Source organism: Pimephales promelas, chromosome 11 (assembly GCF_988280905.1).
Source record: "Pimephales promelas chromosome 11, fPimPro1.hap1.1, whole genome shotgun sequence".
NCBI classification, from domain to species: Eukaryota; Metazoa; Chordata; class Actinopteri; order Cypriniformes; family Leuciscidae; genus Pimephales; species Pimephales promelas.
In genome coordinates, this window is record NC_142779.1 from 23297141 (window position 1) to 23313066 (window position 15926).

The 15926-nt window shown below is 36.6% G+C and overlaps 3 protein-coding genes across 4 annotated transcripts in view; 1 reads left to right on the top strand and 2 right to left on the bottom strand.

Moving 5' to 3' along the window:
• col9a1b (collagen, type IX, alpha 1b) overlaps nt 1-775 on the bottom strand; it is a 37692-nt gene extending 36917 nt beyond the window's left edge. The window contains exons 1-3 of the mRNA XM_039651718.2: nt 558-775; nt 129-185; nt 3-38 (exon numbers count right to left, since the gene is read on the bottom strand). Of these exons, the coding sequence (XP_039507652.2) occupies nt 3-38; nt 129-185; nt 558-632 (168 nt within the window). The 5' untranslated portion in view covers nt 633-775. The remainder of the gene's footprint in view (nt 1-2; nt 39-128; nt 186-557) is intronic.
• Nucleotides 776-956: 181 nt separating this feature from the next.
• Nucleotides 957-9524, bottom strand: LOC148977181 (collagen alpha-1(IX) chain-like). Its single transcript, XM_089117203.1, has 4 exons — nt 9214-9524; nt 9003-9135; nt 4428-4824; nt 957-1055 (listed from the first exon to the last, which is right to left on the bottom strand). The coding sequence occupies exons 1-4, from the start codon at nt 9350-9352 to the stop codon at nt 957-959; spliced, it is 768 nt and encodes a 255-aa protein (XP_088973329.1). The 5' UTR covers nt 9353-9524.
• A 3005-nt stretch (nt 9525-12529) lies between these two features.
• The window catches only part of fam135a (family with sequence similarity 135 member A), a 32809-nt gene continuing 29412 nt past the window's right edge, over nt 12530-15926 (top strand). For both annotated transcript variants that reach the window (XM_039651676.2, XM_039651687.2), the window contains exons 1-3: nt 12530-12835; nt 13228-13288; nt 15317-15443. In XM_039651676.2, coding sequence (XP_039507610.2) covers nt 15367-15443 — 77 coding nt within the window. In that variant the 5' untranslated portion in view covers nt 12530-12835; nt 13228-13288; nt 15317-15366. The remainder of the gene's footprint in view (nt 12836-13227; nt 13289-15316; nt 15444-15926) is intronic.

Below are 15926 nucleotides of genomic sequence, written 5' to 3' on the forward strand. Positions count from 1 at the left end.
ACAGTCGAACCCTCTTCACCGGGTTCACCTCTCTCCCCCTGCAAGAAACACACACTTTTATCTCACTGTTTTGTCGATTACATTGCTTTATATTTTAAATAAAAATTTTTTTAAAAAAATCAACTCACAGCAATGCCGTCTATTCCGGCAACACCAGGAGGACCAGGGGATCCGGCACCAGCCCTCTGTTCAAAAAATAGTAAGAAAACTAGTATTATATAGTAAATACTCTATAGTAAATAGTAGAAAGTATTCCTATGACATGTTTTTAGATGCATTGTGGTTATGTAATATTAATAGTCTGTGAAAAATATAGTGCAAACAAAACAGTTTAAGTGTATGCAAGCATTTCAAACACCTGCCATGCAACAGGTGTGCAGTTGTCTCTTCCAACACATGCACTGTACAAATGCAGCCTATAATATTTTACAGCATTTGTTATTCTATTTAAGAAAGCACACTTTCTCTCTTTCTTTCTCTTTACATATTTGAAACGCTCACCTTAAACTCTGCTTCGGCCGTCTGAAAGGAAAAGAACAAAGAAGGGTTGCATTTACCTGCGCCGTGCAGATGAGGGTTATCTCCAACAAAATCAGTAAAAAGGGCCCGCGCACACCTGTAGCGCGAGCCATGATTTCCCCAAAGACACAGAAGCCCCTGTTTTCTCAGATCAGTTGGGCTGACGGATCCCCTGACCATGAAACCCAACTAAACCCCCTTTCAACTATCTGAACTCAAGGGAGACCATAACCACACCGTGCTCATGCATATTCATGAGGTGGTTTGTTATGGGTCTGTGATTGGAGGACTGCGGGACTGTGAGAGGAGGAGTCCGGCACACATTCGAATAGACGGCGGGACATTTTACTAGACTGTGACATTTGACCTCTGTTAACAAACACTAAAGGCTCTGCTGGAAAATAGTAGAGCTGTTAGACATTGTTAAAATTGAGATGTTAGACAAGTCTCACCTGTCTGCTCGCAGGAAGGTCACCGCATGCGTCTCTCTGTGGGACGTTTAAGTCGCAGTGAATCAGCATCGACTGCAGCTCGAACTGAAAGAACAGACAAACAACGATCAAAAAGCATCATTTGTAATGTGAGCCCGTGGGGTGTATCGAATGGCTTATGCGTATTGTTCAAAAAGAGATTGATTAGTTTTTGGCATGAGAAAACGAGCTGTTTTATGCTGCACTTTTTTGTTTTGGCAGAACAATGAATTTAAATGAGTTTAGAGGACTGTGCTCATAATATGTACATAATATATCATTTGGTGACACTTAATTTAAAAGTTGCACATAAAAAGTTACTGAAGAAGACACAAACCTTTTGTCTTTCAGTATAAAGACACACACACATTCCCTTATACACTATATTGTTCAAAAGTTTGAGGTCAGTAAGTTTTTGAAGGAAATTCATTACTTTTATTCAGCAGTGAGGCTTTAAAATGATCAACAAGCATTCATATTTCTATTTCAAATGATGTTCTTTTAAACTTTCTTCATCAAAGAATACTAAATCAAAAATGTATTCAGCAGCAACTGTTGTCAACATTTATAATAAGAAGAAATGTTTCTTGAGCACCAATTTTAGAGCATTTTTTGAGCATTTTAGAATGATTTATGAAGGATCGTGTGACATTGAAGACTTGAGGAATGGCTGTTACTGTATTTTTGATCAGATAAACGCAGCCCTGAGCGTGACGAAATGACTTCTTTCAAAAACATTTGAAAAAATCGTACCGACCCTAAACTACTTTTTTTTATGTATTACACTGTAAAAATGAATATGCTTTATCTAATCAATAAAATTGTGGCAACAGATTACAAGCAGTATTATTAATTAAATTGAACAAATTAGAAATGAGTAATAATTAATGAAATTATTCCTTAAAAGTTAACCATTTAAAATGAGTAAAGTTTACACCAAAAAATTAAACAAAAATATCGGAATAACAGACAGACGTCAAAGATTAATTAAAAACTCTTATATTTTATATTGAACATCATTGAAGACACCTAATGTTAACAAACAGAATCACTGAAGAAGAAACCTAAAACAAATAACGATCACCATAATGGCGACTTAAATGTATTTTGTGTGTGTGTGTGTGTGTGTGTGTGTGTGTGTGTGTGTGTGTGTGTAAGTTTTACTCATATTAAATGGTTTACTTTTAAGGAATTAATTTGAATAATTATTACTCAATTCTAATTTGTTAAATTGAATTAATAATAATTTTGCTTGTAATCTGTCGCCCCATTTTTTTCTTTTTAGATAAAGCGCATTCATTTTTCATTTTTACAGTGTAAGACACCTTATGTGAATAGGGTAAAACAAATAAAAAAACTAACATATATGACCACTTGCCCCGATTGATTTCATCAGGATTTTTTTTTTTTTTTTTTTTTCAAAATGTAATGTTTAAATATTAAATATTTCCAGAACAGAAATCTGAACACTGGATGTTTTATTATGTTGAAATATTAAAGGTTTTACTGAAGGATATGATATCACTCTTAGAAGAAAAGGTTCTATATATAACCTTAAAAGGTTCTATCAGCACTATGCATTTGGAACCCCTAAAAGGATCACGCTTTTAATGGTTCAATAATAAGAACCCTTTAGGGTTCTTTGTAACCAGGAAAAAGGTTCTATATGGAATGGTTCATTCATTATCATTTGTTTTGTCCTTTCCTGATAAAATGTTTCATATTATTGACAAACATCAAGACCCTAAAATCTATTTATGAATGCATGTGAATGATCACAAAATTCAAAATATGGGGATTCGAAAAAAGTATATATTTATATAATTTTATGTAGTTAATCAATATCACATGAAGAGTGCCATTTCAGTTTTTCTCCTCCAAAAATCAGCATGATTAACATGTGATATTAAGTTACAGTTTAATAAACAATAATTTAATTACAAAATGTTGCAGAATAATATAATATATTTGAATGAATAATAGCCTATAAGTCAAGTCAAGTCAAATCACGTTTTGATTGTATCAAAGCAGCTTCACAGTGATAACATGAAAGTAATACAACACAGATCAATAATGTTGTTGAACATTAAATGTCCCCAACTAAGCAAGCCAAAAGCAAGGCGACAGTGGCAAGGAACCAAAACTTCATCAGGTGATTGGATGTAGAAAAAAAAAAAACCTTGGGAGAACCCAGGCAACCTTTATAAAGAACCTTTGTGCCAAAAGGGATCTTTCTTGTCATTATAGAACCTTTTTTGGCATAAAAGGTTATTTGTAGTTGAGTAAAGAACCCTATGATTCATAAATAGAACCCCAATGAACCCTTTTTTCTAAGAGTGTCTGGTATCATATTATATGATTGGATAGGATAGATACATTATTGCACACATAACTTAGACAGTTACCATTGATAACAGATCACTCTAATTTCTGTAAAGCTGCTTTGAAACAATGTATTGAGAAAAGCGCTATACAAATAAATATGAAATGAATTTAATTTAATGAAAAAATAGGATAGGGTAGGATAATTTGATATGATATGATCTTGATATATGATATGATTTTGATATGATATGATCTTGATATGACATAACAGGATAGGATAGGATAGAGATAAACATACTATTTTAGTGTATGTAGTTCTATTAAAGTGGAGAAAACGGAGTTTGTCATTTTGAGAAAACAGATTTTGAATCTGCATTGTAACTTGAAATCTACAGATACAAACACACGCGGAATTAAATAAACACTTAAAAGTGTATCTTGGATGTTCTCTTACCACTAATCTGAAACAACACAATAGGAAACGTAAAATAGCCAAAAAATCTCAAAATTGACCAGTGCATAAAACACGTCTTTGCCTGTAGTGTCTCGCCTTAATGTTGCTAAAAATTTTGTGGACTTTATGTGGTTATGCTATAATGCATCAACTATCCACAAACAGCAACAAATGAATGTCTCCCTTAAGATCCTCGATCCTTTATGATATAAAAGTTCTTAACTGGACAACTAGACCAAAAGTAAGAGAAAGGCAAATGTTTGGTTTTGTCTAATAAAACAACGTCTTAACTTTCGATGGGAAAAAATCAGATATTTTATGCAGGTCAGCTGTTGGACTAGAACCTCACTGCTAGAATTCCCACATATCTGCTGAAATGTATTTGTCAAAATCCAGATTCCATTTAAAGAGACAGTCTGCCGCAGAGCCTTTAAACAGCCTTCAAACTCACCTCTCACAATGACCTCAAGAAGAAAATGAACATATGTAACTTGATGTTTTGGGCATACAGAAGTATCATTATATTCTTTAAACTGCCTTTGAGTCACACAATATCACGGTTTCCCCAACTGATACCAAACCAGTATGGAAGAAACACGTAAAAAGACGTGTATTTGTGTAAATACAGATGACAAAGAAAAGTTTAATTTGATTCTCACCGGCACAGCTATTGCTGAATTGTCCTTCAGTTTTCCAATATGTGTGAATCCATCTAGGTTTACTTGTCCTCTTGGTGCCAGCTGCTGTGAATCTGTTGCTATACAATCTGTTATGAGACTCGCAGAGCCTTTTTTGACAAGCAGTAAAATGTTGTGCCACTGAGAATTGAAGAGGAGTGTTTGGTAAGGGAATAAAGCTGTCATCCCTCTGTTCTCCTGGGTTCTATATGAGAACTCCACAAACAGGGCCTCCCCATTGAGTCTGACGGCGAGCTGTTCCTTTCCATTCAGATCTTGCATTTGCCACATATTCCAGCTCTTATTCGGTGTATCGCCGCTCATCCGATATGTTGCAGAAAATGCAAATTCCTCAGGCAGCCCCATGGGAAATGCAGATCTGATTCAAGGGTGGAAACGCAAAACTCATTTAGACGTGATTATGAACAGAAATGATATACTAATGTAGTCAGTAAAGTGAGTTACTTATTTTACAATATTTAAATGACTTATTAGCATGATTACTCTCAACAAAACAGTAGGTACAGTCACTTTGAAACATACCGTGATACTGAATGAGTATTGTATTGACATGTGTATCTTACTCTAAAGTGTTTCAAAGAATACTATATGGAAAATATATATCCAAATCTCCAAAAGAGAATTTTTGTATTTTCTTTGTATTTTTTTTTTTTATCAAAAATAAATAACTTGGTTTATGTCAATAATGTAATTTAATTCAGCACCATGGACAGAGGAAGTTCCATCCGTAACCAGAAGATGTCGCCATATGTCAACAGTTCAATTCATTCTCAAGAGTTTCCTTAGTTAGACCATTGCACTATCAAAGCTTAAGTGCAAGTTTTTTTTTTTTTTTTTTTTTTTTTAAACGGCACCCTTATCGTCTCCGTGTAAACTACAAAACGCGAATCTGTTACGTCATGCACACTGAGTAGGTTATTACATGTTTAGACTATAGCTGTTTTTGCAAATGAAACTATACAGATATTAAGCCTCCTGACTTAAGTCAATAATTGTATACCTTAAAACTCATCTTTGATCACCAAAGTCACATATTTAAACGCCTTCATCTTCATGACTGAAAATAACTTGAAAATTCTCACATTGTGTTGGACTCTGAACCGCCGAAGCCCTCCTAGCAACTGGGGGAAAGAGAGAGGGTCTGAGTCTCGCTCTAGCTGGACCGCCCTCGAAAAGAGCTCATTTAAATCTCACAGCTCCCTGTTCAGCTCAGGTGGCTGGAGATTTTCAGACTGTTGTCAATGGGCCCGTTGCACTGCCTGCACCCCTACAAACAAATGCTGTTTTCACAGCGACCCAAATAAAGCACAAAATGAGTATGTTTCAAACACACACCACCCGGGTAACCGGTCCCCCTTTACTAGACGGCCCTCCCCTAGTTGTCACTTTATCTCTGGGTCGGGCCTGTCAAACCAGCCCAAAAGAGAACAAGTGCACAAAACACAACACAAGGGTATTAGGTCCCCCTATGCTATAGGCGGCCCAGCCTACACAGTCTCATCCCAAAAAGTCATATAACTGACGTCTTGGGACGTTTTTTGACCATACGTCAATATCCGCCTTTTTAGGGCCCCCTTAAACGTCGGTAGATGGCGATCCCGGGCCGTCATACAACTGACGCTTTACCTTTAACGTCAGTTAGGTGACGGGTTAGGTTTAGGGTTAGGTTTAGGTATGGGGTAGAGTTAGGATCCCATAACCTCATCTACCGACGTTTAAGGGGGCCCTAAAAAGGCGAATATTGACGTATGGTCAAAAGACGTCCCAAAACGTCAGTTATATGACGTCTTGGGATGAGACCGGGTTGGCCCAGCACCAATCTATATTCAAACCCTAGCCATGAGGGCCCAGCCCTGGCAAGTCATCCCGATGTGTCGGACTGGGTTTAAAACAATATAAAGCTCCAATTCGCTCTCAGATCCATGCTGTTTCAGGCGGTCATCGAGACCTTGATGAGAAGCAACGGGCTTCAAACCGAAGTACAAAATCTGCTAGAAAAAGGGGCAATACCGCGCAGAGCCGATCAGGGTTTTACAGCCTCTACTTCCTTGTGCCAAAGAAGGACGGTGGCACCCACCCCATTTTAGATCCTCCGAGACATCAGAACAAAGCTCTCATATTACTGTTAAAAATGATAACTACCAAACAAACTGTTACCGAGCCAGAACATAATCTTTCTGGGCACAGTTATCGACTCTACAATGATGAGAGCGCGGCTCACACCAGAGCGCACTCTCTCTATCCAACAGCTGATAGCCTCCTTCAGAGTAGGTGTGCGCACGCCCCTCAGAAAGTTTCAGAGGCTTCTCTGTCTCATGGCCACTGCATCGTAAGTACTCCAACTAGGATTACTGCATATCCGCCGCCTTCAGCTCTGGCTAAAGTGTGTGTGCCTGCCCATGTGTGGCGGTCCGGACACCTGCACATTATGGGGAAGCAGCGCTGCAGCAGCACTCTGGTTCCCTGGAAAGCCCAGAACTGGTACCAGTTGGGCCCTCCTGGCCGCTCTTTATGATCCCATAGGTCATCAGACGGATCAAGGAGAGCAGATGCTCAGTCCTCAAAAAAATTAACTAGGAAGGTTGTGCACTTTACATAATATATTTATATATATATAGTTTACTTATAATAATTGTGTTTTTTGACTTGAATTTTTTTTTCTATTAAGGTCTATATGTAATTATATATGTAATTATGTAATTATGTATTATAATCCTAATGCGCTGTCTAAACACAAACCATTTATGTTAAGTAAAAAAATCTGTAGGCCTGCATCCAGATTAGTATAGTGCAGTATAGTGCGAGATTTTGCCCGAACTTAATTTTATTGTGTTCGATCTGCTTAAATATACGTACAACTTAAGTTTACTTAATCCGTTTGTGTTGGATTACATGATTGATTTGTGTTGCATTAACTGAAACTGGGCAGTGCTTTTAGTTCCCAGCATGCTTTGCATATGGTTAAATTAAGAGAGAATAAATGTTAAAATTAAGTGTAATTTTATGGGGGTTTATGGGTTTTTTTTTGTGAGAAATTTAGAAAAGGGGAAGACTTGATAGTGTGTAATAGTGTTTAATGTTAAATTACATTGGAATTATTAAACCATTTAAATTACAGTGGGTTACCATTGTGGAGAAGAGTGGAGCATTTTGTTTTCCTGTCGACTGATTTTATTAGTTTGGATGAAGGAGCATGTAAATACTAGCATTCAGGATGCTAATTTGTGCTACTGCTAAATAGCTAGCAAAAGTCTATCAATTTAATTAAATGTCACTGAATCAAATGAAATATAAATGGGTGAATAATAAAATGCCTTTGAATCATGCCAGGAAGCCTTTAAAAATTCACATTGAGACTAGGCTACTTAAATTCGGTAGTTTAAAATTAATTAATTCCATTATGTTGAAGTTACATGAACAAATTATGTTTGTTTAACATAATCCAGTTATGTGGAACCTGTTGACGAAAAAGCCAACATATATTAACAGGCATGGTTTCCAGAACTGGTGCAGGTGATGGCCAATGAGGAAGGATCTCTTCACACAGACGAACTGGACAATTTGGCACCCTCACCCCGTCTATGGGCCCTCTATCTGTGGCCCCTCATCGGGTATCCTGGGACCTCCCAGAAAAGGTCTTGAAGGCTAGAGCAACATTTAGGCGCCTCTATGCTCTGAATGGATCAGTATTCACTGGCTGGTGCTCAGCCAGGGACCTCGAACCCCAGTCTCACGAAGTGTCAGTGGTACTCTCCTTCTTGCAAGAGCTTTTGGATGTGAGTCGCTCCCCATCCATCCTCAAAGTGAATGCAGCCTAGCCCGTTCTCATCCTTTAGCGTCACATAGAACGCTAAATGACAAAACGGCGCTGTACTACGCACATGGCACCCTTTATCATTAATATTCACGCGAACCCAAGGCGTCATAAATCCTTTCGCGTAATATGAGACTACCCTACCCTACCCCACACCTAAACCTAACCATCACAGCGCGTGTTATATTAACGATAACGTGTGCCATGTGCGTAGTATAGTGCCGTTTTGTCATAGCGTTCAATATGACGCTAAAGGATGATGCTCCTGAGGCTGACCAGTCACTGTGGAGAAACAACCTCATCATTCGTTTCCTCAAAGGAGCCAGGAGGATGAGGATCCCTTACTCTCAGGGAACCGAGGTTACGTTAGTAACCGAGTACGTTTCCATTCACCATCTCAGAGTCATCTCAGAGATGCCTCTTGTGCAAATGGAACTCTTTACAAGTGGTTATAAAAATTACACAAATCAACACAATGCTATAAAATTTTGTTTTCATGGAAAATACAGCATTATTAGTCGTTTTCATGGATCCGTGTGAATGGGGATCATTTTGATAACGTCATCTGTAAAGCACATCATTGACGTGTAAACTTTCAACTCATTTCATATTTGATTATCTTTACACAATTACTGAACGGATTTCTAAAGCAACTGGTCTCCACTCAGGTACAACAGCCTGTAATTTTCCTGTTGGGATATCTCACTGTCAGAGGTGTTTACCTGGTGTTAATCCTGAAGTTGAACTCGGGGCCAATCTTATATGCTACATGTTGAGATGTCGTTCCAGGCACCTTCCTCACCATCCCTCTCCTGGCCATTTCAGCAATGTTGAACTGAGTCATTATGTAAAATCCTATGGGATATCAAAGAGACTGAAGTTAAAGAAAAGCACATTTATTCCAAATGTATGTTCTGTTTTTTAGATGTTTACCTGGAAATATGTCATTCCCATCTTTAGTCTGAGGACACACAGTTTGGTCTGTCTGAAGGTGGCTCATGCTGGAAAATGGCATGACTTTGAAGAAAATAACATTATGTTTAAATAGCAAGTAAAACCTTTTTCCCCGCATCTTTTATTGCTTCACCCATTCTTTCCTTTTATTTCTTGACTCCTCCTCCCTGTGTTTGATGAACACACTTTGCTTGTGGGGAATCTGTGTTGACTGAGTGAATAACACAACCGCACAGTGTTTGAAAAGCTGCACTCCCATTTGAGTTCAAGCATTTTATTGTTTTCAAGTCTGAATTCTTATTCGATCCAAAAACAAGAAATCACTGATATAACTAAATCATTAAAGGCACTTACCGTGTGCATGAAGACCAGTGGAGATGCATTGTTTGATCACGTTACACAACAAGTAGAGACAAACTTCCCTAGAAATAAATAAAAGTGAGTTGATTGTGATTTGTATATACAGTATATATAAAAATGTATGTATAAAATGTATAAACTTCATGTGAATATTTTTTCCATTACATGGAAAAAATAGCTTAAATATCCAATGAAGAAAATGAGAAGATAAAGGAACAAAAAAAGAGAAAGAATTTATGCATTACCTCCAGATCATTTTTCCTGATTCACAGATGTTCGTCTCACGCAGGAGGCCTCTGATCTGAGAAACCCAGCCAGATCTCACCAAACAAACTAACTGAACATGATCTGTAGCTGACCAGTGAGGTGAGGAACAGCTGACAACCCCAAAACATGATGCTGCTGCTCATTTGTCCTGGAGGAGGGACCTGCTTCTTTCGTTCCGTTAATGACCAACAAACAGGTTAAGTGTGACTTCTTGGACTTTTATAATAAATTGATAAATTTAATTATTGGGACTTATAAGATTAGTTTTATATTCCCAGAGTTGTTGTTTCATTAAGACTCATTTCAGCATGTCGGCACACGCCAAATTGTAAAGTCAAATTGTAAATCAAATTTACATTTGAACATCCATTTTTTTTGCTGAAATATCTCCATCTATCTATCTATCTATCTATCTATCTATCTATCTATCTATCTATCTATCTATCTATCTATCTATCTATCTATCTATCTATCTATCTATCTATCTATCTATCTATCTATCTATCTATCTATCTATCTATCTATCTATCTATCTATATTGTGTTTATATATATATATATATATATATATATATATATATATATATATATATATTATAGAACCTCATTCATCAATAATCTAATCTTTTTTGTGCCACTTGGAAGTCAGAAAATATCATTTGGATACAAGTGTCTGGAAAACACTTCTCAATCACTTGCTTTAAAACACAGCAGTTCCCTTGGTAACATCCACTGTGAATACAAAGTCACAGATTTCTCAGATGGATGAGGATGGAAAATTTCCTGTGTTGGTCAAGCCTCACAATTCTCCTGCAGAGGTACTAATAAGACACCACATGTGATTGGCTGTTTGTGGCATATATCTTCTTATCTAAGAGTTCATATAAGAAACACAGATGCACTGACAACAATACTTACAGTTGTGGTTATTATTCTTCTTATTCTATACAGAGGCAGTTATTATTCTTCATCGGCTTGCTTCTTTTTTTTTAGTAAAATCTGCTATGCTAAATGCTAATTGCTAAATGTCCAGCTCTACATATAAATGAAAAATAAACAAGTGAAAAACAGACAAATAAATGTCTGTATAATTATGGTATTTTCAACAAACTGCTAATTTAGATTATCATAGTATCTTTAATTATGTGAATTTTGATCTTTATATTGCTAGAAGGATTATGGATGTGACAAGGATTATCTGCACAATGGTAAATTAAAACCAGATAAACCAGCTATAGGCTTAAGTCATTTGAATACCAGAGGAACTACTTTGAAAATTCAACTCCAAGACTATTTGCTTTGAATGATGTTTGCCCATACTAATCTACTTTCCAATATGGCACAAAGTAGTAGTAAATGTAACTATATATTAGTGATGAGATGAGTTAATGATGTCTGTTTGTGGAAGGTTTTGAGTGACAGGAATCACAAACACTGCAACTGACATAGCCTACGCCACCTACACAAACAAGAACACTAATAGTATACATTTGAAGAGCCTTTAAATGTTCTATCTTTATATTATTAGATTAGCCTAATAGACTAGTGGGTGTGTGTGTGTGTGTGTGTGTGTGTGTGTGTGTGTGTGTGTGTGTGTGTGTGTGTGTGTGTGTGTGTGTGTGTGTGTGTGTGTGTGTGTGTGTGTGTGTGTGTGTGTGTGTGTGTGAGAGAGAGATTGTTTATAACACCTAAATGTCTCCAGTCTGGTCCAGTTCATATAAAGATATCTCAGCTGGAAAAAACAAACAAACAAAAAAAAAAACTTAAAACAAGCCACGATCTAGATGGTTTGCACACTGGTTTAAGGTCTTCCAGCCTGGTCTGCTGAAATGTGGCCAAAACCACTTTAAAATCATCCAACAGACCCACGGACGAAGACCTGCAACGGGACCAATAAACAATATATATATATATATATATATATATATATATATATATATATGAAGAGTTCAGATGCAAAAGCCTCTAAATGCCATTTGAAATTTTCTTCTAAAATGACCATTTTTATCAAGCTTGTATATTTAAGTTCAGTAATTTCACTTAAATGACAATTAATAGGTATCTTCATTGCCATTTAAGTGAAATTACTGAACTTAAATATACAAGCTTGATAAAAATGATCATTTTAGAAGAAAATTTCAAACGGCACTTAGAGGCTTTTGCATCTGAACTCTTCATATATATATCTATATTATTGTATATTGGTCCCTATTGTTTAGAGGTCCCTAGTGCGTATATGCTAGACTATATGAAGAGTTCAGATGCAAAAGCCTCTAAGTGCCATTTGAAATTTTCTTCTAAAATGATCATGTTTTATCAAGCTTGTATATTTAAGTTCAGTGATTTCACTAAAATTGCAATGATAATTACCTATTAATTGTTATTTAAGAGAAATTACTGAACTTAAATATACAAGTTTGATAAAAATCATCATTAAAGAAGAAAATTTCAAATGGCATTTAGAGGCTTTTGCATCTGAACTCTTCATATATAAACTTTATTTAAGAATCTGTTTTGAGGTTTTGTTATAGCATAATATATAATATAACTTCACTTTATTGGAGATATTTTCTCCAATATCCTTCGAAAACGAAAGTGTCTTAAGTGAATAATTATAATAAGGAAGCAAGTGAATCACGTATAAACAATAAGGGCAGGAATCATATTAACGCCTTTGATAGTGACCGGCGGTGTTGTACCGGCTTGTTGTGAGCGCCTCCCTTAAACTCACTCTAACAGCAAGTTTAGACAATATTTATGATCTACGACTCTCGCCGCACACCTTACGGAGATGTGACTCATTTTTCATCCAATCCGACCGATCTGGACTTTTAAGTCTTCTGTGAGGACGGGACATAATAGAATTTCAATCGACATGCAGAGGAATTAAGCAGCGTAGTGATCGGAGCGTCGAGGCGGGATCGCTCTGAAATCCAGGCCGCGGATTGAGGCCCAAATTCCCGAAGCGGATACACGTACGTGGTTTTCGATTACATAGCAGCCAGATATTTTATAAACCATTACTGTTTGTTGAGCATGTAGATTTGACAACGTGCCCGTTAACTTACGCAAATAGTGTGATGTTTGTAAACGTTATTTGACAAGCAAAACAGACTAGCGCCAGCGCTAACTGCCCTAACGTTACAGGAATTAAAAAGAAAAGCTGTTCAACAAATCATGTTTAAATGTTGAGTATTTGTGAAATTGTTAATCATATTACTGAAAATCAAATGAAATTGATAATAATGTTTAACGTTTGTTGAATTATCAAATGCAATCTCGTGCGTATAACGTTGCATTTTAGAAATATTAACGTTAAACATTTATTAATTATGTTTAAAAACGTTTTATATGTGTTTTTATATAGGATTGTGTTGATCAGTTAACATGAAGAGAGAATATACTGAACCGAGTCACTGTCAGGACGGGTGAGTCATTTACATATAATATTATCTTATACACGCACACACGTAACGTTAACTAACGTTACCCAAATCACTCAAAATGTTTAATGTAACATTTTCCCTATTATTTCTCCATAACTATTTGTAGTACTTCTAAGTCTTCTACGTCTACTTCTACGTAGCACATAAGTCAGACAAATGTACAAGGCAGTGATTACATTATTCATATGAATTGTGGATCTTCAGAATTGTAGGTAATGTAGCATTTCATTGCGAATTTGACAATTAAGCACAATTTTTAAGTTGAAATTACAGACTTCTGGCTCGTACAGAAACATGACTGAGCTGATAGGCATGTCTCAACACATTTAAATTGTTAATACAATTTCCCAATGGAAAAAAGAATAGGATTTTTACTTATTATCTTGACTCTTTTGCTCTATAGATGTCTGAATCAGAGAGAGAGTGTGTGTGTGTGTGTGGAAGGAAGCAGAAAACACAAGAATATGAACATATGCCAAGAAGTAGGGCAATAGTAATATCATAACTTAAATTTCACTGGCACAGCTCAAAGGAAGGAAAGTGTCCGCCCTTACACAAATATGCCCTGTTTTCTGTTCGTATCTGCACACGCAGTGCTGAGACAGTGGGACAGGGCTCTTGTGCTCTTAGCTTAACACATGTTTGGAAGGAAAATCTTGCTGTGGTTGATCTGATTTGACTTTGTGGTTTGCATGTGTTCGGCGACTGCAGTTCGTCTTTCATTTAAGAGAGCTAATCTGTTTTAATGTAAGCTAAAGTCCCTGATAATGCCACAAAGCACATGAAATCCTCCAGAGACCCTCGCGGGGTAGTCCAGCCAGCATTTGCAGAGTTATTTGCATCGAATCTTCTGAAGTGTGCTGGACTTGTCAGGATCTTGCATCACACCTCAGTACTGTAACTGTGAATTGCAAATAAGGGTGAATCATTCTGAAAGCCTGTGGGGTGTGTGAAAGCATTCTCTGGTAATTCAGAACAAGCAGTGCTTAAAGATATTAAAGTGAAGAGCGCTGAGAATACACTGTCTTGTATGTTAATTCATGCATGCTTGCAGACGTGAATGCCTCTGCTATATTTGTGGAGTTTAAATGTCAGGAGGTAGTCAAACTCGTTTCATGAACTTGGGTCAGAGTTGCTTGGTTTGCATGTGAAAGTGCATGTTGGAACTTTTTGACTTTAAGTCGACTTCTAGAGGTTTTCAAACCGATTTCAGATTATATTCAATTTCTAGTGTAAGTAAATGATATAAGAACTAAAACTCTGTCATTATTTACTCGCCTTAATGTTGATTCAAACCTATATGCTTTTATTTCTGTGTTTTTCAGCGAAGGGGGGTATTATAAGTGTACTTTGGGGTTAGTACGATTTTTTTTTTTAAGAAATTAACTTTTATTTCGTAGGACATCATAAGTGATAATATTATTACAAAAGATTTATATTTAAAATAAATGCTGTTTTTTACTTTCTATTTATCAAAGAATCCTGAAAATGTATCACCGTGTCCACGGAAATAAGCGGCACAACTGATTTCAACATTAATTATAATGCCCCATATTAGAATGATTTCTGAATGATCGTGTCATTGAAGACTGGAGTAATGATGCTGAAAATTCAGCTTTTCCACAGGAATAAAATAAGTTTTAAAATGGAAATCAATTCATCTTGTAATAAAATTTAAATATTGTTATCACTGTATTTTTGATTAAATAAATGCAGCCTTGGTGAGCATAAGATACTTATTTTAAAAAATCTTTCCAACCCCAGATTTTTTAACAGTATTGTTTGATCTGCTCTTCACACAAAGCTAGATACAGTGTGCATACTCTCATACTGTTGGATGCACATGCGCATATTTTCTTTAACATATTACCACATTTCTATGTTTTAATGTATTTTCTGCTTAAATTTCAGTGTAGAAATGTAATGTAAAATGTAGAAACCTCTTTTCCGGTCCTCTCACTATTGATGACACAACTGATTAATATGTTTATTTGTTCTGTATCTGCACAGTTTTGCTGCAGATCGTTTGAGACAGGCCGTCCTCCAGCCCTGAATCGAGCATGACGGAGGTCCAGGCCACGGTGGAGTTCTCTTGTGAGCTCCACAAGTTTTATAATGTGGATCTCTTCCAAAGAGGGTAAGAACATGTTCCAATACCTTTCTGTTGCTCTAAAGGTCTTATTCTGTAGAAAGTGTCACTCCAGGTCGGGTAGCACACATAGATAAAATATTTTCAAGGATGATCTTGGGTGGCAGCCATGACTAGGGTTGGGTATCGAGAATCGAGTACCGATTGGAACCGGGACTAACTTTTCGTTTTTCCCGGAATCGTTCAAAAGTTACAATTTCGATTCCTAGTTTCGATATTCACAGTCCGTCGAGCAGAAGAAGAAACCGCTGAACAACACCAACGAAGAAGCGTCTACCGGAAGTGTTGGCATAACCGCCCGAGTCGAACATGAGTAGCTTACGTCGGCGGTCCAAAGTGTGGCTTCACTTTTCTAAAAATAACTAAATCTCTGCAAAATTTGTGACAAAAGGAGTATTTCCTTCAGAAAGGATTATTTCCTTCAGAAAGGCCGTTGGTTAGCAAGGTTAGCTAAACTTTTTTGACCCTGCC